Genomic DNA, 22,717 nt, shown 5'->3' on the forward strand with positions numbered 1-22,717 from the left:
TAAACGTCCAAATGCACATTCTTCCACCATGCTGCACTTGCTCAGCCCATAGTTGAACAGCTCCTGACTACTGTCCAGGGTGCCATGTATGGCTTCATGAGCCATGGCATTAAGGGGTAGGCTGGGTCCCCAAGGATAACTATAGGCATTTCAACATCCCCAACAGTTATTTTCTGGTATGGAAAGTAAGTCCTTTCCTGCAGCTGTTCAAACAGACCAGAGTTCCTGAAGATGTGAGCATCATGTACCTTTCCCGGCCATCCCACGTTGATGTCGGAGAAACGTCCCTTATGATCCACCGGTGCTTGCAGCACCACTGAAAAGTACCCCTTGCAATTTACGTACTGGCTGCCAAGATGGTCCGGTCCCAAGATAGGGATATGTGTTCCGTCTATCACCCCACCACAGTTAGGGAATGCCATTGCAGCAAAGCCATCCACTATGACCTGCACATTTCCCACACTACCCTTGATAGCAGCAGCTCAGTGATTGCGTTGGCTACTTGGATAACAGCAACACCCACAGTAGATTTGCCCACTCCAAACTGATTTCCGACTGACTGGTAGCTGTCTGGCATTGCAAGCTTCCAGAGGGCTATTGTCACTTGCTTGTGAACTGTGAGGGCTGCTCTCATCTTGGTATTCCTGCGCAAGTCACAAAGTTCCATGAAAGTGCCCTTATGCATGCGAAAGTTTCGCAGCCACTGGGAATCATCCCAGACCTGTAACACTATGCGGTTCCACCAATCTGTGCTTGTTTCTCCGGGCCCAGAATTGGCGTTCCATGGCATGAACCTGCCCCATTTCCACCAGGATGTCCAAATTGCTGGGGCCCATATTTTGAGAGAAGTCTGTGTCCATGTCCTCATCACTCTTGTCACTGCGCTACTGTTGCCTCCTCACCTGCTTTTGCAGGTTTTGGTTCTGCACATACTGCAGGATAACGTGCACGGTGTTTACAATGCTCATAACTGCCGTGGTGATCTGATCGGGCTCCATGCTTGCCGTGGTATGGCATCTGCAGGAGAGCAGAGTTGCAATGGAAGCGGAGGCTGACGACAGATGCCACGAGAATAGATATTTATAGAGAATGACGAGAGGACCTGTGAGGTACATTCATGAAAGCAGGAGAGCAGAGTTGCAGCGGAAGCGGTGGTTCAATGACCCTTAGCAGTCCTACTGCACAGTCTGCTGAAAGCAGTGTGGCATCTGCATGGAAAACAGGTGTGAAAAGATTGTCTGCCATTCACAGAGGGAGGGGTGACTGACGACATGTACCCTAAAAACACCCGTGACAATGTTTTTGCCTCATCAGGCATTGGGAGCTTAACCCAGAATTCCAATGGGCGGCAGAGACTATGGGAACTGTGGGATAGCTACCCACAGTGCAATGCTCTGAAAGTTGACGCTAGCCACGGTACTGTGGATGCACTCTGCCGACTTAATGTGCTTAGTGGGGACACACACAATCGACTGTATAAAATCGCTTCCTAAAAAACTGACTTCTATAAATTTGACCTAATTTTGCAGTGTAGACATAGTTTACCTAGTTGACCTGCTAACTCATATGGACACTAAAACTCTACTTTGTCTTCACTAGGATTTTACCGTGTGTTGACTTAAGGCCACACGTTTTTTTCCCTAATGAAGGTTGAATAGCGGGTCAGATTTGTGCGCCGCGGCCGTAATTTCCTAGCAGCTACTTTGCAAGACAAAAGCTGTGATTTTTTTGCCTTAAAGGGAACCGGATCAGCCTTTCACCACCACCACCACAGCAGCAGGGAAAGCAATCACCCAAGGAAAGGATTCAGAGCAGAGTCGCAGCCGTGTTAGTCTGTATCCGCAAAAAGAAAAGGAGGACTTGTGGCACCTCACGAAAGCTTATGCTCAAATAAATTTGTTCGTCTCTAAGGTGCCACAAGTCCTCCTGTTCTTTTCACCTAAGGAAAGTTGTTTCCCCCCTCCCAAAGGGCAGATCATCTCTGCTAGCATCACCTAAAAGTCAGGGAGAAGGGAAATTTTGTGTTTTTCTTTGTATGTTGCAAGCGCGGCCACCGTTTCCCGACTCTGCTCGACTGGAAACCAGCCGCTATTTAAGGCTGCAGCAATTAACACGGCTTTTGAACGCACGGCCTTGGGTGGTGAGACGCACACCCGGAGCGCGGTGCAAGCGCCCCCCGTGTCTGACTGCCCCTGCCACGGCTCCCTTTCTTCCCGTTCCCCCTTCTACCTCAGCTCCTCCGGCCACCCCCGCCATCACCGCGCCCTGGGTGGCGCCACTCGGGCGCCCCCTCGCCTTTCCCCACTTGCCCCCGCCCCCTGGCTCCTCCCAGCCCCGCCCCCTCCCACACGCAGGACGCTGCTGCCTCAGCGCCACGGTGACCCCAGCGCGGGGCTCGCGCTGCCGCTGGCTCCGGGCTCGCGCTGCCGGTTGGGCCCCGGCCGCCGGGGCAGGATGCGGCGCTACGTGCGGGTGGCGCTGCTGTGCCTGGGCTGCGGCTTGTGCTCGCTGCTCTACGGCTCCAGCCAGCTGGCCCTGGAGCACGAGCCTGGCGGGGGGAAGCCGCAGGCCCCGGACCCCGCCGCTCCCGTCCGGAGACAGCGCGCCGGCGGCGGGAGGGCGGCGGCGGCGGCGGCGGCGGCGGGGGGAAGCGCAGGCCGCGGGGAGCCGGAGCTGCCAGACAGGTACGGATTGGCCCCTTCCCCTCCGCCGCGGGGGGGCCGGGCTCAGGGGCTGGTGCTGCCGGGGCTCGTGTGGAAGAGCCCCCGGGTGTGCGGGGATCCGTGCGGGCGGGCTCGGGCCGTCCCGTCCTCCCTACACCGTAGCGGTGTTAAAGGACCCGGGCTGGGACTCCAGCGTCTCTCCAAAGGCGGGCGCTCCAGCCCCGGCATGAGCGGCGCTCTCCTGCCTGGCGGGGGCCGCTGGGAGGCCGGGCGGGGTGTTCGGGGGACGCCGCCCGCTGGGGATCGAGCCGCTTTTCAACAGGAAAGTTTTGAAGACACTTTTCAGGCCCTGGCCCCCGCCAGCCTGGAGATGGAACAGTCCCGCCCCGGGCTGCGGCGTGGCTTGTCCTCTCGTGGCAGGGTGGAAAATCCCCCGCAGAGGCGGGGGAGAGATTCGCCAAGGTCTCTGCCCCTCAAGGAGCTGCTCCTGCGTGGAGCAGCTTGCGGGACTGGTACCCAGCCGGCCACCCAGGAGAAACGGCGACGGGGTCTCAGTACAAATCCCCAAAGGACTCCTGAAAGAGGGGGGCAGTATCTTCTCTCCCATCACAGTTATAGCAGCCGTTCTCAAACTGTGGGTGGGGACCCCAGGCCTGGTGTTAGACGTGTTTGGGCCTGGGGCTGAAGCCCAATCTCCACCACGCCGGCCGAAGCCCTGGATGGCAGGGCTCAGGTTACAGCTTCCCCCATGGGGCTGAAGCCCTTGGGCTTCAGCTTCTCCACCCACAGTGGTGGGGCTCACCCTTTGACTTGTGTTCCCCTCAACCTGGCGCGGCAGGGCTCAGGTGGGCTCAGGCTTTGGTCCCTCCTCCTGAGGTTGTATAGTAATTTTTATTGTCAGAAGGGGGTTGTGGTGCAATTAAGTTTGAGAACAGCTGAGTTATAGTAATCTTATAGGGTGTAGGATGAAAGGGATAAGGTTAGTTTAGCTTGGATAGGAAAATTACGTGTGCTTTGTAGCTTATGTAGGTGGTTAAGCAAATTAATAAGGCCTTGAAAAATAGCAGGTTCATGGGGTAGGAGGAGGGTGGCATCTAGTAAGACAAGTTTTTGGAGGATGCCAAGCTTGTTATATGGCTAATAAGACAAAAAGGAGGCTTCTGGGTAAACGGTCTGTAAATTATAGAGGACTGTTTAGAAAATGATTCTTACAGACAAGTATTTTTTTTAATCTGATAAATGTATAATATCCTCACATACATATGTTATCTTAAAATATGGGCCTTTGTGGGAAGATAAAATGCTAGGTGCAGCTATTTTTAAGATCCACATATTTAAGATAATTTGAAAGAGAGAATCCCAGCTACCATATGTTTCAGATATCAGAGTAGCAGCCGTGTTAGTCTGTATTCGCAGAAAGAAAAGGAGTACTTGTGGCACCTTAGAGACTAACAAATGTATTTGAGCATAAGCTTTCGTGAGCTACAGCTCGCTTCATCGGATGCAGGTGGTGGAAAATACAGTGGGGAGATTTATATACACAGAGAACATGAAGCAATGGGTGTTACCATACACGCTGTAACAAGAGTGATCAGGTAAGGTGAGCTATTACCTGCAGGAGAGTGGGGGTGGAGGGGTAGATGTGCAGGTGAACGAGCCTCTGATAGTGTGGCTGATGTGATTAGGCCCTATGATGGTGTCCCATGAATAGATATGTGGATATAGTTGGCATTACAAAAGGTTCCCTCCCCTGCCCTCCTGCTGGTAATAGCTCACCTTACCTGATCACTCTTGTTACAGTGTGTATGGTAACACCCATTGTTTCATGTTTTCTGTGTATATAAATCTCCCCACTGTATTTTCCACTGCGTGCATCCGATGAAGTGAGCTGTAGCTCATGAAAGCTTACGCTCAAATAAATTGGTTAGTCTCTAAGGAGCCACTAGTACTCCTTTTCTTTTTCCAGCTATATATGTTGTTTTAGCCAAGGCGAAGAAAGGGGTCGTACCCAAACAGGCCAAAACTTGTTTTGTAGCTAAGCTAATAATGGTCAATATGGAAATATTGTTTTAGCCCTATATAAAGGAGCAAGGCTTGTTAGGGGTTTTTATCAGATCCTATCCGAACATGCTGGAGCAAGCCAGGATGAGTGTTATCCCTGGGACTGATCCTTTCATGAGTATTCTGATCAAATGCTTCTGAATGTTTGTTACTGTATGAATGTAGTAATTGCTTATTATTTAGACATTTAGTATTTATACAGTTGTTCTATTTGTCCTTTTTATTTAATAAAGGAATTACTGTCTGATGGTACCCGTATTCATAAAATTAATTATAATTTCAACATCTTGGTGCCCACAAAAGGATACCACTGACATTAATTTCAGTTGCTCTAAATGCTGCCCCATTTCTCCCCCAACAGAGAGTAGTGACCTATCTTCTGGGGCCACTGTAGAGTTCTCTCGTAGAGCAATTTAGTAACATAAGGGAAATGAGGATGTACTTTAGGTACCTCTGTAGAAGAATTCTTGGCAAAGCACGATGTAGGTGCATTGAATGCCATAAGTAAATTGCTGAATACAGAGGTGAAGGTTTGTTGAATGCCGTTGATATTTTAAATGAATTTATGATTGAAATGGTTTAGGTGGTGTATATCCATGGTGTGATGAATCATTGCCACAGACTTAAAGTCAGCTGGAAAGTGGGGGAAGAAGTGCAGTGATGACCTGGGTGATGTCTGGCACTGGCTATTCGCTGGCATGGTAAGCTGTCCAGGAAATGGCTTGATCTCCACTGAAGGTATCCAGGCTTGCGGGTGGCTTGAATAAGTAAGGCAAAAAGCATTCTTCTTGCAGGGCTTGGTAATCAGTTGGCAGTCAGTCTTGATTTCAGCATTTGCAGTAAGAATGGGAACATTGGTTTTCTGGAATTATGAACTATGTTGTGTACGCAACAGCAGCGAACAGACCACCATGAAGTTTTAGAGGACAGACTATTTCTCGTCCTCAGTGTTGGCATGCACTGTTTGCCATGCTGGTAGAAATGGCTAACGTTTTGTCATAGGAGATGGACAATCAAAGTTTTAAAATGGTATCTGCAAGCTCCCTTTTTAATGTCTCTGCATGAAGTGTCAAACAAATGAAGATTGTAAAGTGGTGGTCCTCACATTTTTGAGGGTTGTCTCCCCATTCCCCTGGGGCTGGGAGCGGGGCCATGGCATTGGGGGGAAGGGGGTGATGCAGACAAGGGTAAGGCCCCTGGCTGTGGCCCCAGCCTGGGCCGGGAGTGGGGCCTGTGGCTAGGTGTGGCTCCACTCCCAGCCTTGGCCCCAGGCTGGGAATGGAGCAGTGGCTGAGGGCTGGCATGGGATCAGGAGCGGAGCTGTGTTGAGGCTGGTGATGGGGCCAGGCGTGGGGCTGGGAGCCAGGGACGTAGCTGGGGGCAGGACTGGAGCAGAGGTGCAGGGGGGAGGAGCTGGTTGGTACTCCCTCCCTGCCCCTGGGGAGCTGGCTCAGGCCCCACCATGGCTCCCAGACGTTCCTCCCTGCTCCCTTAGGGGGGTGTGCCCCACATTTCAGGGACCACTGTTGTAAAGGCATTTCTTGAGCTTTGTTGTGGTACAAACTTTTTGTTCCTTCACAGCGATGGATGTTGCTATTGTACTGTAACTGTTGTGCCAAAGTGAGGGTAGCTGGATGAATGGAAATTTGTAATGACTGAGTTCTGATGTTTTTGGACCATCTGATACCTTGGACATCGGCGCCAGCAGTGACTTGCGCATAGCTTTTGCTTCACATCCTGTGTTAGATGATCCAGTAAACTGTTTTCATTTGAATCATGTCTCTTTGAATGATTTTAGCTATTTAGGACAGGTGAGGTACTTCTTTGTCAGTCTTTCTCATATGCTTTTTGGAGGACATGTCCAATATTCTTTCTGGAGGCAAGGAACATGGGATTTTAGTTCAGTGCTGTGAATGTGCCCATCCAGGGTCATCCCCTCATTATGTAGAGCCTTATGAGATCTGCTAGTTTTTAAATGCTGAAACCATGCCTTTATTCCGTCTTGTCTCTTCAGTGTATGTGGTCAGTTAGTTCATCAAGGGGAATCCCATGCAACATCATCTTGTTTTTTCTGTCGGTGTTCTTCTTCGTGACTTTGTAGAGAGATACCAAGCATTTTGCATGATACTTTGCCTTTTGGGCTACTGTGTCCCCTGCACTTAGTTTTGCAAGCAAGTACTGGTCTTTTAGCTGAAATGCACACTGGCAGACTTAACTCTTAATGCCAAGGGTAGAAACTTCATTGAGGTCTTCTGATGGTATCCACAAAAACTACGAGTCTGGTGGCACCTTAAAGAGTAACAGATTTATTTGGGCATAAGCTTTTGTGGGTAAAAAACCATATGCCCAAATTAGTCTTTAAGGTGCCACCGGACTCCTCGTTGTGTTTGTGGATACCAACTAACACGGCTACCCCTCTGATACTTCTGATGGTATGTTCATTTCACAAATAAAACAGGCTTCTTTTTCTGGATAGCATTTGTGTTGGGCACTTAAACGTGTGTATTTGCTCTGCAGTTTGTCAGCTTTCAGAGTTGTTTTTTTCCCTCAGTCTTTTTAAGTTTGGTCCTGTTAAACTTCATGTAGCAGGATTTGTGCTAACATCCATTGTTCTTCTTTATGGTTATGGTATTGAAAAGACTAATCTAATTGGCATATGTCCGTGAATATAGAAAGTGCGTTCAGCTTATGAAAATGTCTGAGATTTTCTACTGGAGTTTGATAGCCAAATCCAACATACTCTTTTTGATTCTGCTGGATTAATCAACTCTGGACCCGTGTCTCCTTAGACAAAGCACATGCTTGCTACAGTCAGTAGAGGAATGGGGTTTCTTTGTTGATGGACTTGGCTCTTGAACAAGCTTGTATCTTTTTGACATGTTTGAAGCAATAGTAATAGCCAGTAATAATCTAATAACTTTTGATAAGGTGTGCAGTTAATATTACTGAATCACCAAGCAGCTTTCACACGACCAAAGTAGCATCTAAAAGGAAAGAGAAATGATATTAAATTCTACCAAGACCACGTTGACAATCAAAAGTAGTACAAAATGTGTCTTTGCATCAATTATAAGGTCTCGTTGAAGCAAAGCCAAGAATACACTCCTTGTATGTCCAACTGTGAAACAATGTTGTTTGCCAGTTATGACAATGTTGTTAAAATGGCTGCCACAGCCAATATGCTATGAACTGGCAATGGCCCCATTTCTGAAAAGCTTTATTAGGTCATGCTCTAAGTCTGTAGCAAATGTTATGCTTTTATCATGAAACCCCCAATTACTTTTTTTTTTTTTTTAACAACTCTGGCTAGTAGTGCAAAGCTGGTTGCTGGATAATTGGGTGAAATCTCGTAAATTACTGTGCTAAGGAGCTGTTTGTTTCTAAGGCTACAGAAACCAGGAGAACAGGATGACTGGGAACTAGAAAGCATATGGGTGACGTAGAGAGAAGTGAGAGATAAGGAGGGGGGAAAAATGAAATGATGGAGAGGACCAGCAATGAATTTGGCCTAGAAAGCAAAAGCTGCTGGGTTTTTTTTTCCTTGCAGTTATAATTTAGGATGCTGTAATATTTTCTGCAGAAAGCATTACATCTGCTGCAGCATTTAGGTGGAATGTGTGGAGACCAGATACAAGTTCTAGAGTCAGTTAAGTTTGCAGGCAATGAGTTCAGTGAGAAACTAGAGAAAGCAGTTGCAGAACATGTAGGGAGCATTTTGTCTCTGACAGAAGTGGAGAAATCTAGAACAGGGGTTCTTAGCTTTAGGTTATTACCTTGGAGGGTCTTGAAGATACAACCAATTCCCTCTCCCTTCCTCCCCTCCCACTTCAAAGAATCTATAAGAACTTGTTTTGCTGCAGAAGAAATATCTTTGAAGCTGACCAGCAGCCAGTTCTTGCAATTGCATTGGATTGGCATCACTGAATTGGTATTTGCCCTGATAGTATCCCAGCTCTGATGGAAAAACACAGCAACCTTGAGACTCAGATTTCAGTCATTTGCACCCTAAACCATGCAGCAAAGAGGATGCCAGTGGAATTGAAGAATGTATTGGATAAAACTGCAAGTTATGAGCTTTTTAAAGATAGATCTACTAGTGCATCTGTCTTTGTTTTATGTAAGAAAAAAGTGCACTTAGCTTCAGCAGCTCCTCTCAGAAGTTAATTGGCTTTCCCATGGCAAAATCTCAAATTTCTTTGTTTGAGCTCAGAGGATGCAAGATTTTTTTTTTTTTCTTCCCTTACTGATTATAGCTCTGCCATTTCTGAATACTTCACTCCCCATTGTTGGCTTGCTGTCAGTGCTTTGTTTCAGGGGCAGAACATGAAAATCCTCATTGATTGATAAGGTTGAAATCTTTATTGACTACTTGCTGAAGCTAAATTATCCACCAAACTCTTCTCAAACTCCTGGATGTCTATGAAGGAGAAATACCCAAACTTTAAGTAAAGCTTTGAGAATACTTGTGCATTTTTTCCTGACTTAGCTCTGTGAATCAGGCATTTTTGCTTTTATTTTATTTTATTTTTTTTTTGAGAACTCCTTGCTGTTAAAACACATCCTGCTCTCACCTCTCTGATGAAGATGATCTCTGCTCTTGCCTGGCAAACACTGAGCCTCAGGTACATCTTTGCTTATTAAAGCAGGCACAGCACTTAATGAATTCTTTGAACTTTTTTGATCATGACACCTTATTATTCTAAACCTTATAAGTATCTTCTGCCAAACGTTTTCCACTAATTTTCAGATAGTTTTATTTGATTATTGGCTTTTGTTAACTACTTTCTGATGGTTAAGTCTTTAGAAGGCATACAGGAGATGTGAACTTGCAATCTGAATTTCACAATTTCTTGCATCTGCAAAGGGTTGTGGGATATAATAGGATGTGGTGAGAACTTTTTTTCTCTAGTCATTTGGTGGGTTGCAGACAAAAAAAAGTGGAAACAAATGCTGTAAGTGAATTACATACCAATGATATACATGCATATATATACATGCACAGTCTCTCATCCCAAACAAGTAATGGCACTTGAAGATTGCAGACAGAAGTCAAAGCATCATGACAGCCCTTTCCTTCTTGTATTGCTAAATGGCAGGTAGGGAGGTTCTGATATGGAAAAGGCTGATTAGAATAATGACTAAACTCACCTTCCTTTTTGTTATCCTGCCGCTTTAGCTAGACAAAAAGTGGCTAGCTGCAGCTGAGGAATATATTGATCTAGACTAGAGACTTTGGAAGGAGGAAGCCCTTTATGTCCAGGGCTAATAAACAATTGCTGTCTTGCAAGAGAGCATGTCATAAATATAAAGGGAAGGGTAAACCCCTTTAAAATCCCTCCTGGCGAGAGGAAAAAAAATCCTCTCACCTGTAAAGGGTTAAGAAGCTAAAGGTAACTCGCTGGCCAATGACCAATGAGGAGACAAGATACTTTCAAAAGCTGGGAGGAGGGAGAGAAACAAAGGGTCTGTGTGTCTGTCTATATGCTGGTTTCTGCCAGGGATAGACCAGGAATGGAGTCTTAGAACTTTTATTAAGTAATCTAGCTAGGTATGTGTTAGATTATGATTTCTTTAAATGGCTGAGAAAATAATTGTGCTGAATAGAATAACTATTTCTGTCTGTGTATCTTTTTTGTAACTTAAGGTTTTGCCTAGAGGGGTTGAGGAAGTGAGCTGTAGCTCACGAAAGCTTATGCTCTAATAAATTGGTTAGTCTCTAAGGTGCCACAAGTACTCCTTTTCTTTTTGCGAATACAGACTAACACGGCTGTTACTCTGAAACCTATGTTTTGAATCTAATTACCCTGTAAGGTATCTACCATCCTGATTTTACAGAGGTGATTTCTATTTACTTCTATTTCTATTAAAAGTCTTCTTGTAAGAAAACTGAATGCTTTTTCATTGTTCTCAGATCCAAGGGTTTGGGTCTGTGGTCACCTATGCAAATTGGTGAGGCTTTTTATCCAACATTTCCCTGGAAAGGGAGGGTGCAAGTGTTGGGAGGATTGTTCACTGTTCTTAAGATCCAAGGGTCTGGGTCTGTAGTCACCTAGGCAAATTGGTGAGGCTTTTTACCAAACCTTGTCCAGGAAGTGGGGTGCAAGGTTTTGGGAAGTATTTTGGGGGGAAAGACGCGTCCAAACAGCTCTTCCCCAGTAACCAGTATTTGTTTGGTGGTGGTAGCGGCCAATCCAAGGACAAAGGGTGGAATATTTTGTACCTTGGGGAAGTTTTGACCTAAGCTGGTAAAGAGAAGCTTAGGAGGTTTTTCATGCAGGTCCCCACATCTGTACCCTAGTGTTCAGAGTGGGGAAGGAACCTTGACAGAGCACCTCTAGTCAAGCTCTGTTTCACACATGGAGTCAACTAATTCACCTTAACAGAAGCCAGTATCCATCTATTTGACAGATTTTGAAATCATTGTAAGTCTATAAAGGATTGTGTTCTTCAGATGGTCAAAAAAACAGGTTTCTAGTGTGCCTTGCAGTTCCTTAGAAATCTCTTAGAAGAAGATTCTTGAGGTTATACTCTACATTTCCGCCCCCCCTCTCCCCGACCCCCAAAAGTGCGAGTGTACTATCAATCAAGATGTGGACAAGTTAATGCTACAATCCCTGGAACTGGTTGTAAAATGAAAGGGACACATTGAAAGATAATGAATGACAGGAAGATTTTCATGACAACCCTCTACCCAAATCTATTTATTCCACAAATTGGTTCAGGAGAATGATGGTTGTCTAATTTTTATTTCCAGTAGGTTTATGCTGCAGTTTGTCACCTTGCAATTTCAGAACATAAGAATGGCCATATGAGGTCAGACCAATGGTCCATCTAGCCCAGTATCCTGTCTTCTGACAGTGGCCATTGCCAGATGTTTCAGGGGAAATGAACAGGACAAGGCAGTTTTGAGTGATCCATGGCCTGTTATCCAGTCCCAACTTCTGGAAGTTGAAAGTTTAAGGACACCCAGAGCATGGGGTTCTGTCCATAACCATCTTGGCTAATTGCAACTGATGGACTTATCCTCCATGAACTGCTCATTCTTTTTTGAACCCAGTTATAATTTTGGCCATCACAGTATCCCATGGTGATGAGTTCCAAAGATTTACTGTGTTGCATGAAGAAATATTTCCTTATGTTTGTTTGAAACCTGCTATCTGTTAATTTCATTGCGTGACCCCTGGTTTTTGTGTTTATGTGAGGGGGTAAATAACACTTCTTTATTCAGCTTCTCCACACCAGTCATGATTTTATATCATATATATATATCCCATACTTACTCATTTCTTTTCTAAGATGCAGTCCTAGTCTCTTTAATCTCTGCTCACATGGAAGGTGTGCTATACCCGTAATAATTTTTTTGGCCTTTCTCTGTACTTTTTCCAGTTCTAATATCTTTTTTGAGATAGGGTGACCAGACCAGCACAAATCCAGGTTTTCTCACCCTCCGCCCCCCCCACAAATTCACTCTCCTGTAGCTTTGGATGGGCTATTACCAGCAGGAGAGTGAATTTGGGTGGGGGAGCGTAGCGTGAGAGAACCTGGATTTGTGCTGGAAATGGCCCAACTTGATTGTCATACACATTGTAAGGAGAGTGATCACTTTAGATAAGCTATTACCAGCAGGAGAATGGGGTGGGAGGAGGTATTGTTTCATGGTCTCTGTGTATATAATGTCTTCTGCAGTTTCCACAGTATGCATCTGATGAAGTGAGCTGTAGCTCACGAAAGCTTATGCTCAAATAAATTGGTTAGTCTCTAAGGTGCCACAAGTACTCCTTTTCTTTTTACTAAAAAATTTGTATGCTGTTCATTTTTGTGTCCTTTGCTAGTTGCTCTTCATATTCTTTTTTGGCTTGCCTAAATTGTACTTTTACATTTGACTTGCCAGTTTGTCCTTTTCTCTTTTCCTTAGTACACTGTGACTTTCAATTTTTAAAAAATGTCTTTGTCTCTAACCACCTCTTTTACTCGGTTGCTTTAGCTATGGTGGCATTTTTTGGGCATCTTACTGTTTTTAATTTGGAGGTATACATATAGTTTGAGCCACTATTGTGTTTTTATAAAGTTTCAGGGTGCCAGCTTGTGGTGGTCTGCCAACACGTGGGTAGGTATAAAGTAAGGTGGTACCAGAAGCAATGATCTTCTCTAAATTATGCAACTGTCCAGTTGGACAGACTATTTAGCTTCAATTAGAGCTCATGAAAGAGACTCAGGCCTTGTCTACGCTACAGTTTCTTCTTCTTTTTTTTTTTTTTTTTTTTTTTTTTGACAAAAGTCAGGTTTTGTTGACAAAACAGTGGAGGTGTACACACTGCAATGCTCCTTCTGCCACAAAACTCTTCTGCTTTGATGACAAAATGTGGCAAAGTTATATCGACAAAGTGTTAGTGTAGACACTATGCTTGGTTATGTCGCTGTAAATGGCCTCCAGGAGGCCCATCCTGACCACTCTGGCCGGCAGTTTGAATGTAGCTGTTTTGCATTCAGATACACAGGCATCTGACCCTCCCCCTTTCAGGGTCCGGGAATTTTTGAAATTCCACTTCCTGTTTGCTCGGTGTGAAGAGCTCACTTTGCATCTTCCTGGCTGATAGGGGCTCCATACAGCAAACGCTTTTCCCCTTGAGTTGTTAGATCTGTTGGCATTGTGGGAATAGGGGGCTCCACTCTAGGCATAGGAATTTTGGTACCTCGTGGCATATTGGATAAGAGCTACGAATGGGACATGCATCAGTGCTGTGCAAAGATAAAGGAGATGAGGCAGGTATACCAGAAGGTAAGGGAGGCAAACTGTAGCTCTGATGCTGGTCCAAAGACCTGCCACTTCTCTAAGGAGCTGGACAGCATCCTCGTTGGCGATCCTACCTCCACCGCCAAGAACCTGGTGGATACTTTGGCGTGACTGGAGATAGCGGACAGTGGACGAGGAGCTCGAGTTGGCGGATGAGGTGTAGCACATGGCAGAGTTGTCCAGTAGCGTGGTGAGTCAGGACCTCTTTTTCACTTTGGAGGGATCTAGCTAGTCCCAGCAGTCTGTTTCTGGCACGCATGCAGGAGAGGAGAGCTCTGGTAAGTGATCTTTTTGAGTTGATACCGCTCAGTGTTATGAGGTAGAGCTGTCCGTTGCCCTGTGTATTCTAGAAGTGGGTGAAGGGATAGATATGTACAAGACTATCTGTGTTTGTGTGTGTTCCACATTCAGTTGTGGAGCTAAGCAGTGTGGCATAACAGTGTGTTAATGCACACCAAGATTTCAGGGGAATCCTCCAGAGAGATCTTGAGGAAACTTTCCTGGAGGTACTTGCCAATCCTCTGCCGAACGTTCCTTGGTAGAGCTGCTTTGTTCCTTCCCCCATTGTAGGAAACTTTCCCGTGCCAATCGATAATCACTTGTGCAGGGACCAAAGTGGCACATAGGCAAGCAGCATGGGGACCAGGTCTGAAGCTGCATGCATGCAGAAGATGCACCCTTGCCCTCAGGAATGAGGCATTGGCTTCAGTGACACACACACATACACCCCTGCCTGTGGAAAATGGTGGCAGAATTTACAATGTTGTCCCTAGTCACCCGCAGTGATCCCCTTAAAAAGCCACCTAGAACCTTTCCCCATCTTGTGCCCCCACCCCAGGCCAAACTCACAATGTTTAGGGTTCAGAGTAGCAGCAGTGTTAGTCTGTATCCCCAAAAAGAAAAGGAGTACTTGTGATATCTTAGAGACTAACAAATTTATTTGAGCATAAGCTTTTGTGAGCTAGAGCTCACTTCATCGGTGTTCGCCAAGTTGTGTGCTTACCAAGGGTCAGTGAGAAACTGATTCATGTGTAAAAAGAGGGGTATTTTACAATAATGATTCGATGCTGTGCATGAACTAAGTCATGCTTCTGTTTGTTGTGACTTATGGTTTTGCAGATGTTGCCTTCTGGGGAACCCCTTACACACTGGTGGAGTGCCTCTGCCAGATAAGGAAGAGCCCAAGGAGGACATGTTCTGAGACGTGCTCCAATTCTCAGAGGCCAAAAAACAAGAACACAAGGAGTAGAGAGAGATTTTGAAGGAAAAAATTAATGTGGACAGGCAGTTCAGAAAGGAGAGCAAGGAGTGAATTGTAATGGGCCAGGAGCAGATGATAAAAGTTTTGGAGGAGCAAACAGAGATGTTGAAGTCCCTAAATAACGCTCTAGGCAGAACACATGCTTGCTTCCCCCACCCCTCTCTGCAGCCAGTACAGAACTACTTTCTATGCCCTCCCCAAACTCCTCCCGCACATTCCTTGCAACTTCTTGGAACATCCCAGTACCCTGTTCACTCCACCCCTTCGGACAGCTTTCAAAATGAAAGCTAGACTTACACACAGCTATGAGAGCCTACATTGCCCTGCACTGTTATCTCCCTTCCCACCAAGCCTTTTGTGTGTGGTTTTAATTGGTATTTAATAAAAACAAACGCTCTGAAAAGATAAGCAATCTTTGTCTTCTTCACGTGGTGGTTGCTGCTGGCATTAATACTCAGTGGCAATATGATCATTTTCTGACTGCAAATCACAATTTTCATACAAGGCGGCAAGTTAAAACATGGCAGTATGCTGTATAGAAAGACACATTACTGGTGCTCATTGTCAAAATGTTGCCTCAAAGTCTCCTTGAGTCTAATAGCCCCTGTTGTGCCCTTCTAGTAGCCCTGCCATCTGGCTGCTCAAAATCAGCCACCAGGCAATTGGCCTCCGCGCTCCACCACGGAGGAAACTTTTTACCCGTAGCCTCATAAATATTACGGAGTATGCAGGAGGCTGCTATGACCATGCGAATATTTTCCTCATTTAGGTCTAAATTGCAATAAAGGAAGCGCCAGTGTGCTTTTAATCTGCCAAAGGCATATTCTGTGGTCATTCTGCGCCTGCTCAATCTATTGTTGAAGCGCTCCTTGCTGCTGTCCAGGTTTCCTGTGTAAGGCTTCATGTGTCATGGGAGTAAGGGGCGCTCTGGGTCTCCCAGGGGCACTATGAACATTTTAACATCCTCAACTGGAATCTTCTGGTCTGGAAAGAAAGTTCATGCTTGGAGCTTTCTGTACAGGCCAGTGTTCCTGAAGATGCATGCATCATGCGCCTTCCCGGACCACCCACGTTGATGTCAATGAAATGCCCACAGTGATCCACAAGTGCCTGCAATACCACAGAGAAATAGCCCTTTCTGTTGATGTCACAGGATGGTCAGGGGACAAAATTTGGATGTGTGCCATCTATCTCCCCACCGCAATTAGGAAATCCCATTGCTGTAAAGCCATCCACTATTTCATGCACATTGTCAAGAGTCACAGTACTTCATAGCCGGATGTGATTTATGTCTCTGCACGCTTGCTTTAATGCAGCTCCAAAGTTTTCTCGACTCCAAACTGATTTGTGACTGACTAGTAGCAGTCTGGAGTCGACAGCTTTCGCACAGCAATTGCCATACACTTCTCCCCCGAGAGGGTAACTCTCATTTTGGTGTACTTGTGCCGCAGTCCTGGGTGAAGCTCTGTGCACAGTTCCAGAAAGGTGGCTTTCTGCAGCCACTGGTCGTCATCCCAGACTTGCATATAACAATGTGATCAGTCCATTCAGTGCTTATTTCCCAAGCCCCAAAGCGATGCTCCACTGTGTGCAGCTGTTGCGTGAATGCTGAAGGTAATCTGGTGGTGTTTTTTTCCATGGGATACAGCAGTTCAGGCAACTCTGATTGTTGTTCAGATTGGGAGTTCATGATATACTGCATGACCATCTGCAATATGGTCATAACAGTGACCACAACATTAGAGAGCAGTGTGGGATGCATCCTTTCAGACAGAGATGACAGGCTCACAGTAAACAAGAGTCATTGAAAAATGTCATGAAATGCAGCTGGAAGCCCATGGAATGATGGGATGGAAAAAACTGCATCATGGGAAGTTGAGCCTGCACCCATGATGCACTGCGATCCACTCTGCCTTCCCACAACTTATAGCTTTAGAAAGTAGTGAGTAGCACAGTGGGATAGCTACCCACAGTGCACTGTTCTCACTGTCAGTGCTAGAGCACCAACTGTGTACGTGCTCTTCTGACAGAAGGAGCGTTGTGTGAACATGCACAAGCGATGTAATTATACTGGTTTTTGATTGTTGGTGTAAGTTGGGTCTACAAAACTGTGTAGTGTAGATAAGGCCTCTGTGTAGCAGTGACCTGATTTTGCAGCAGGACTGTCCATCAGAGGAGTGAAATCTGAGCCGAGATATATTTAACAGGGCTGTCAAATGATTAAAACAGTCGTGATTAATCACAAAGTTTTAAAAAGTCGCAATTAATCACCATTTTAAGTGTACTGTTAAACAATAGAATACCATTTAAATATTGTTGGGTGTTTTCTACATTTTCAGATATTGATTAAATTATAAGATGGAATAGAAAGTGTACAGTGCTCACTTTATATTATATTTTTGATTAACTATTTGCATTGTAAGAAAGATAAAAAATATTTTTCTGTTCACCTCATACAAGTACTGTAGTGCAATCTCTTTATTGTGAAAGTGCAACTTAAAAATGTAGAATTTTTTTTGCATAACTGCACTCAAAATAAAACAACGTAAAACTTCAGAGCCTACAAGTCCCCTTGGTCCTACTTGTTCAGCCAATCACTAAGACAAACAAGTTTGTTTACATTTATGGGAGATAGTGCTGCCTGCTTTTTACTTACAATGTCACCTGAAAGTGAGAACAGGCATTCGTGTGGCACTGTTGTAGCCGGTGTTGCAAGGTATTTACATACCAGATATGCTAAACATTCATATGCCCCTTCATGCTTCGGCCACCATTCCAGAGGACATGCTTCCCTGTTGATGATGAGTTCTGTTCGATAATGATGCAAAGCAGCGTGGACCAATGCACATTCATTTTCAGCCTCTGAGTCAGATGTCACCAACAGAAGATGTGGCTTTTGTTTTGGTTGTTTTTTGGTGGGTCGTGTACTGTAGTTTCCACATCGGGGTGATGCTCTTTTAAGATTTTGGAAGGCACTTCAGATTCTTAAACCTTGGGTTGAGTGCTGTAGCTGTCTTTACAAATTGGTACCTCATATTGGTACCTTCTTTGTGTGTTGTCAGATCTGCAATGAAAGTATTCTTAAATCGAATAACACATGCTGGGTCGTCATCCGAGACTGCCACAACGTGACATATATGGCAGAATGCAAGTAAAACCATGGAGTGGGAGACATTATTCTCCCCCAAGGAGTTCAGTTACAAATCTTCAGGGCTCCCGTAGTGTTTCTATCTTTTGTCAGTTTTTCAAAATCCTTGTTGGCACTGATAGATTGTGCTTTTGAAGAGCTAAGGTGGCTGTGATAGCGACTTTGTTGCAAAGCAGGAGCTGAACCATACCCAATGTGGAGTTCCATCTGGTTGAAATACCTTGTTTCTGTCCATTTGCAGCTTGTGGTATTCCTAGCTCTGTACTGTTAGCTGCACTGTTTGAAATGGCCCTCAACTTTTCTGTATTTTGCAAGCACATTTTCAAAACCACCATCACTGAGCACCACTGTAATGGATTGCTGCAGACTGTGAGCGATGCATGCTTTGTGTTCAAAAGGCTGTCTGCTGCTATCATATTATGTGCACTGTCAGGGCTAAGTGTTACCTTTATTTGAATATTTCACTCTTTTGTAATATCCAAGAAACACTTTGCACATGCTTCAGCATAATGTCTCTTCAGTATGTATTACTGTTTAAAGCAAATGACTGCAGTGTCCATGCAGTAATCAGTCAACGCCGAGATAGCTGTAATTGGTCAAGGATGTCCAGTGATCACCAGTCAAAGCAACAGCTAGTGCATTTTTCAGAAACTCCAACTTTATAGTAGTCTTGTTGTGATATAGGTCATGTATTCCTCTGGAGGGCAAAGTATATGACTGACTGATTGGAAGATGCAATTTGAATAACATCTCTTAGCCCCCTGTCGTTTACAATGTTGAGTGGGCTGCAGTCCATAGCTATCCACTTTGCAATAGCATTGGTTAAGCTGTTGTACTTTATTTGATCCATGGGCTTGTAGTGATTCTGAAACTCTTTAAGCATACTCTGTTGTTCATTTGCTGTCGGTGGGTTTTCTGTAGCATAAAAACTGGCAATTAAAGCATGTTTAGTGTGTAGGTGGTACTGCAGACTTGAAGTACTTCAATGGTGTTGGAACTCAGCATTGCAAAAAATAACTACAGATAAGTCTTTTTTATCCAGAGAACCATCCAAAAGTTTTTTTTAAAAATTAAACTTCCCCTTTAAAAGACCTGAACTTTTACTACATTGCTCCATTAACTTTTTCTGATATTTAATCACCCCAGATCATGAGAACACAGTAGAACTGTATCAATGTCCACCAAGCGATGAAATACTAGTAAATAAAGTGGGTCAAAAGAGAGGTGTGCAATTAATGCTTGTTTAAAAAAAAGAAATGTTAATTTGTTTTGTGTTAATTGCTTGTGTTAACGGAGATTAATTGACAGCCCTAATATTTAACCATCTGATAAGTAAATGGAGACATCACCTAGTAGACTCACTTTTCTTTTGGCAAATGAGGAGATCATATGGATGCACTATCATGTTGTTTTCAGCAGCCTATCCACAAATGTCGCTTGTTGAGAAGATGAAGATAATAATATATGTATAATACTCTACGTTGAGTGAAGAAGCACAGCTATTCCAATAGTATAGAGATTTTGATGGCACCACTGTCTTTCCTGATTAAGGAAGAACCTATTATACTGAGACCCAGTTCTACCTCGAGCCATCTGACAAACTGGTTGAATTAAATTATATAGATTCTGTGGTGTTGCTTTAATCTTCAGAAAGGACTCAAAATCAAAGATACTCTATTTTCTGCAGTACTGTATTGCTGGTGCCTCAAGGGGGGAATCTTAGCTTTTGAAGCATACCGTCTTACAAAGTGCCTTTTTATAACAAACTGTATCTATCTGCACAAGCATTTTAGACAGTGAAGCAGTATCCTGGAAGAAACTGAATATTGGATTTACATGAGCACTGAACCATACTGGAAATATTCTGTCCTCTTTGTGTTTCACCCAAGGTTCAAAGACAAAAAGATTGCTGGAGTCAGAGGTGTAAGAAATGTTCTTGTCTTTCAAGACAAATGATTCATCACTTCAGGGAACTAACGCCAATTCCATGAAGGTTTTGATGGTCACGGCACAGAGCATCAGTGGAAGAAATGTGTAAAATAAGTACTTCTTCATTGCAGTACAGAAAAAGCTTTTAAAATGCCTATTCAAAAGTCTTAGTGTAAGTACGGGTTGAATATACTGGTCTGGTCTCCTCTTGGCATATCTGCAAGCTTTAGGCAATGGTTTACATAAAAAAGCAAAAATATAGGACTATTTAATTTTGTCCAAACACTGTCTGCCTCCAATTTTTTTACTTTCAGCAACTTCCCTGTGGTGGTGATTTGACATCCTTTTGATATGACACAAGATTATTTCTTATCAATTTCCTTTTTCTAGTTAATGCATGTCTGCCAATTTGGTACACTCATTATAGTAGGTACATGTGTGTTTAAAAAAAGATTTTGCTGTCCTTCAGACTTGAGAGCTCATGCTTACATTAGCCTCATTTTTGGTTGTCATGGTTACACACATTTGATATGGTATGTCAATTGAATAAACTTTGAAATAATTCTGTCAGGAACATTGGATGAATGGGCCTTCCTATATCTCTTGTGAGATTTACAGTTTTGTTGCAATTTCTTTTGGCATATATGAGAAGGGGAGGTGGATATGCATTTTAGCGCCTGGGGTAAGCAATCATACTCGTACCCTTTAGAGGCAACATGTGTGGGGGGGCCATGGTGTCATGTCCCCAGATTTCTACCTCCCACTTAGCACAGAAGTTTTTAAACTGTAGGGTGTGCCTCCCTAGTGGGATGCACCCCCCAAGTTAGAAAACCGTTGCTTCCTGCCAGGAGCCAGCAGATGAGTAGCTGGTGGGAGTCGCTTGGGCCCGTAGTTCTCTGTGCTCTTCTGCATGGCTAGGCACACCCCAGGCAGGGTGGGCAGCACAGCTCCAAGCTGTGTCCCTGACACGCTCTTGCCTCTGCCATGAAGGAGCTTGGTGTGGACTTGTGACACCTCCTGGAGCCAGCCCCTGCCCATGGAGTGTGGATGCTATTAGATGCTCCGTGAGGTTTTTCCTGCAGTACTCATGCCCCTTGGGCACCTGCCTCTCAGCAGCCTGGTCACACCCTGGTTGCCATCCAGCAACCTGCCATTGCAGCCGGGTCACTCTCCCCTACTCCCTGTGCGTAGAGCGGAACCGCACCTTGTTCTCCTTTGCTGCCCAGCCCCTGCCCCAGCCTCAGGGCTGCTGGGCTCACAATGACACAGCCTGATCTCTGAACTCAGCCATCTGAGGCCAGTGCCCAGCCCAGGAACTGGGAACCGGCGGCTGCTGGAAGGGTGGACTCTTTCCTGCCAGCTCCAAAAAGCAAGGCTATGAGAATGTTGCAACCTCTAGGCTTAAACACTGCCCCCCTTCCCTGCCTCCTCCCACTATGGGCACGCATCGTTGTACAGAAAACAGGATGGTGGCCAAATAGAGGGCCCAGCACATGTAGAAGGCACTAGGATTCAGGAGATGGCATGCAGCTGCAGAGGTACTGTTTCCGGGAGAAGCAGTGTCATGCCATCCGCTCCCGGCCCGGGTCTCTATTTGGGGGGAGGTACAAAACCACACCTCACCCCAGACTATGCCCTTGGACTCCAGCCAATGGTGTTGAGTCCAATCCTGTGAGGAATGAGGAGGGAGACCTGATGCTGTTGGGCCCAAGCCTGCACTGCCCCATTTTTGTGCCCCTGCCAGCTCTGTGTCCTAGGCAGCTGCCCATCTTGCCCCATCCTAGTTGTGGCTCTGGAAAATGGGGAAAGGAGGTCACTTCAGAGGATATATGCACTTTAGAATCCTCAAATTTATCATTTTTAAATGTGTGTTTAAGTGAAGTGTTTAAGTGTTTTGAGGTTGGTTTGCTCACGTAGGCCTTTGAACATGCATTTAAAAAGCTTTCCCTAATCATTACTTGACTACTACTGTGTAAAAGTGGGTAGGGCAGCAATAGTAGCAATAGCAACTGCTATTTCAGTTCTTAATCTAGTAGAGGTAAGGAAATTATTGCGCATGTCATTAATATGAAGGAGGAAAAACTTGCCAAGGATGGTTCTGATGACACTGCACAGCACTGTAAACGTGACTACAAAGAAATAAGGTTCTGCCATGTCATATCTTACCATCGTCCATGAAAATAACTTTGTGTAGACTTGTTAGATTCCAATATTAAATGAAGGTTTTGGGTGGATGGGAATGACATTTAAATAGACAATGTCATTTAAAAAAGATTACATTTAAAAAGCTATTCTAATTTAGGACTGATTTAGGCTGTCTAGAGGAAAAAACACTTATTTTTTTAACAGGTTGAAGGGCTAGCATATGCTATGGTGAAATACTAGTGGCCCCCATCTACACTAGGGCTTTGAAGCCTGTTAGTTTAGCGAACAGGTTTTTTTGTATAGAAACCATTTATTTTTCTAGACTAGACAAGGCCTTAGAAAAAGAAAATTCCTAAGAATACTTAAATGGAAGTTCACCTTGCTCCTTGTGTCACAAGAGATCCAGTATTTACAAGGTACCCTCTGATTCTAATAAAAATATCCCTGTAATGTAGATAGTGGTTTGCCACTTGCCCATGGCAAATTAAAAGCTTGCTCTGGACCATTGAGGGGACCTACGCCATCAATTTCTGCAACTTTTAAGTTTTCATTTAAAAAAAAAAATCTGGTTCTTGGGGTTGCAAAAACTACGTCTAAATCTATGTATTGTATTCCTGACTTACCCATAGCAAACAATTCTGCTGCTCACAGCTTTGGTAAGCAGAATGAAATTAGACTGGTCATTTTCACTGCTGTTACTGAAAACTCTGTGGGCA

At 44.7% G+C, this 22,717-nt stretch overlaps 1 protein-coding gene across 2 annotated transcripts in view; it reads left to right on the forward strand.

The window, feature by feature from the left end:
* Window positions 1-2,351: 2,351 nt before the first annotated feature.
* The window catches only part of GXYLT1 (glucoside xylosyltransferase 1), a 75,904-nt gene continuing 55,538 nt past the window's right edge, over window positions 2,352-22,717 (forward strand). For both annotated transcript variants that reach the window (XM_084632828.1, XM_084632829.1), the window contains exon 1: window positions 2,352-2,684. In XM_084632828.1, coding sequence (XP_084488954.1) covers window positions 2,455-2,684 — 230 coding nt within the window. In that variant the 5' untranslated portion in view covers window positions 2,352-2,454. The remainder of the gene's footprint in view (window positions 2,685-22,717) is intronic.

Source organism: Lepidochelys olivacea (genome assembly GCF_965140295.1).
Source record: "Lepidochelys olivacea isolate rLepOli2 genome assembly, chromosome: 1".
NCBI classification, from domain to species: domain Eukaryota; kingdom Metazoa; phylum Chordata; order Testudines; family Cheloniidae; genus Lepidochelys; species Lepidochelys olivacea.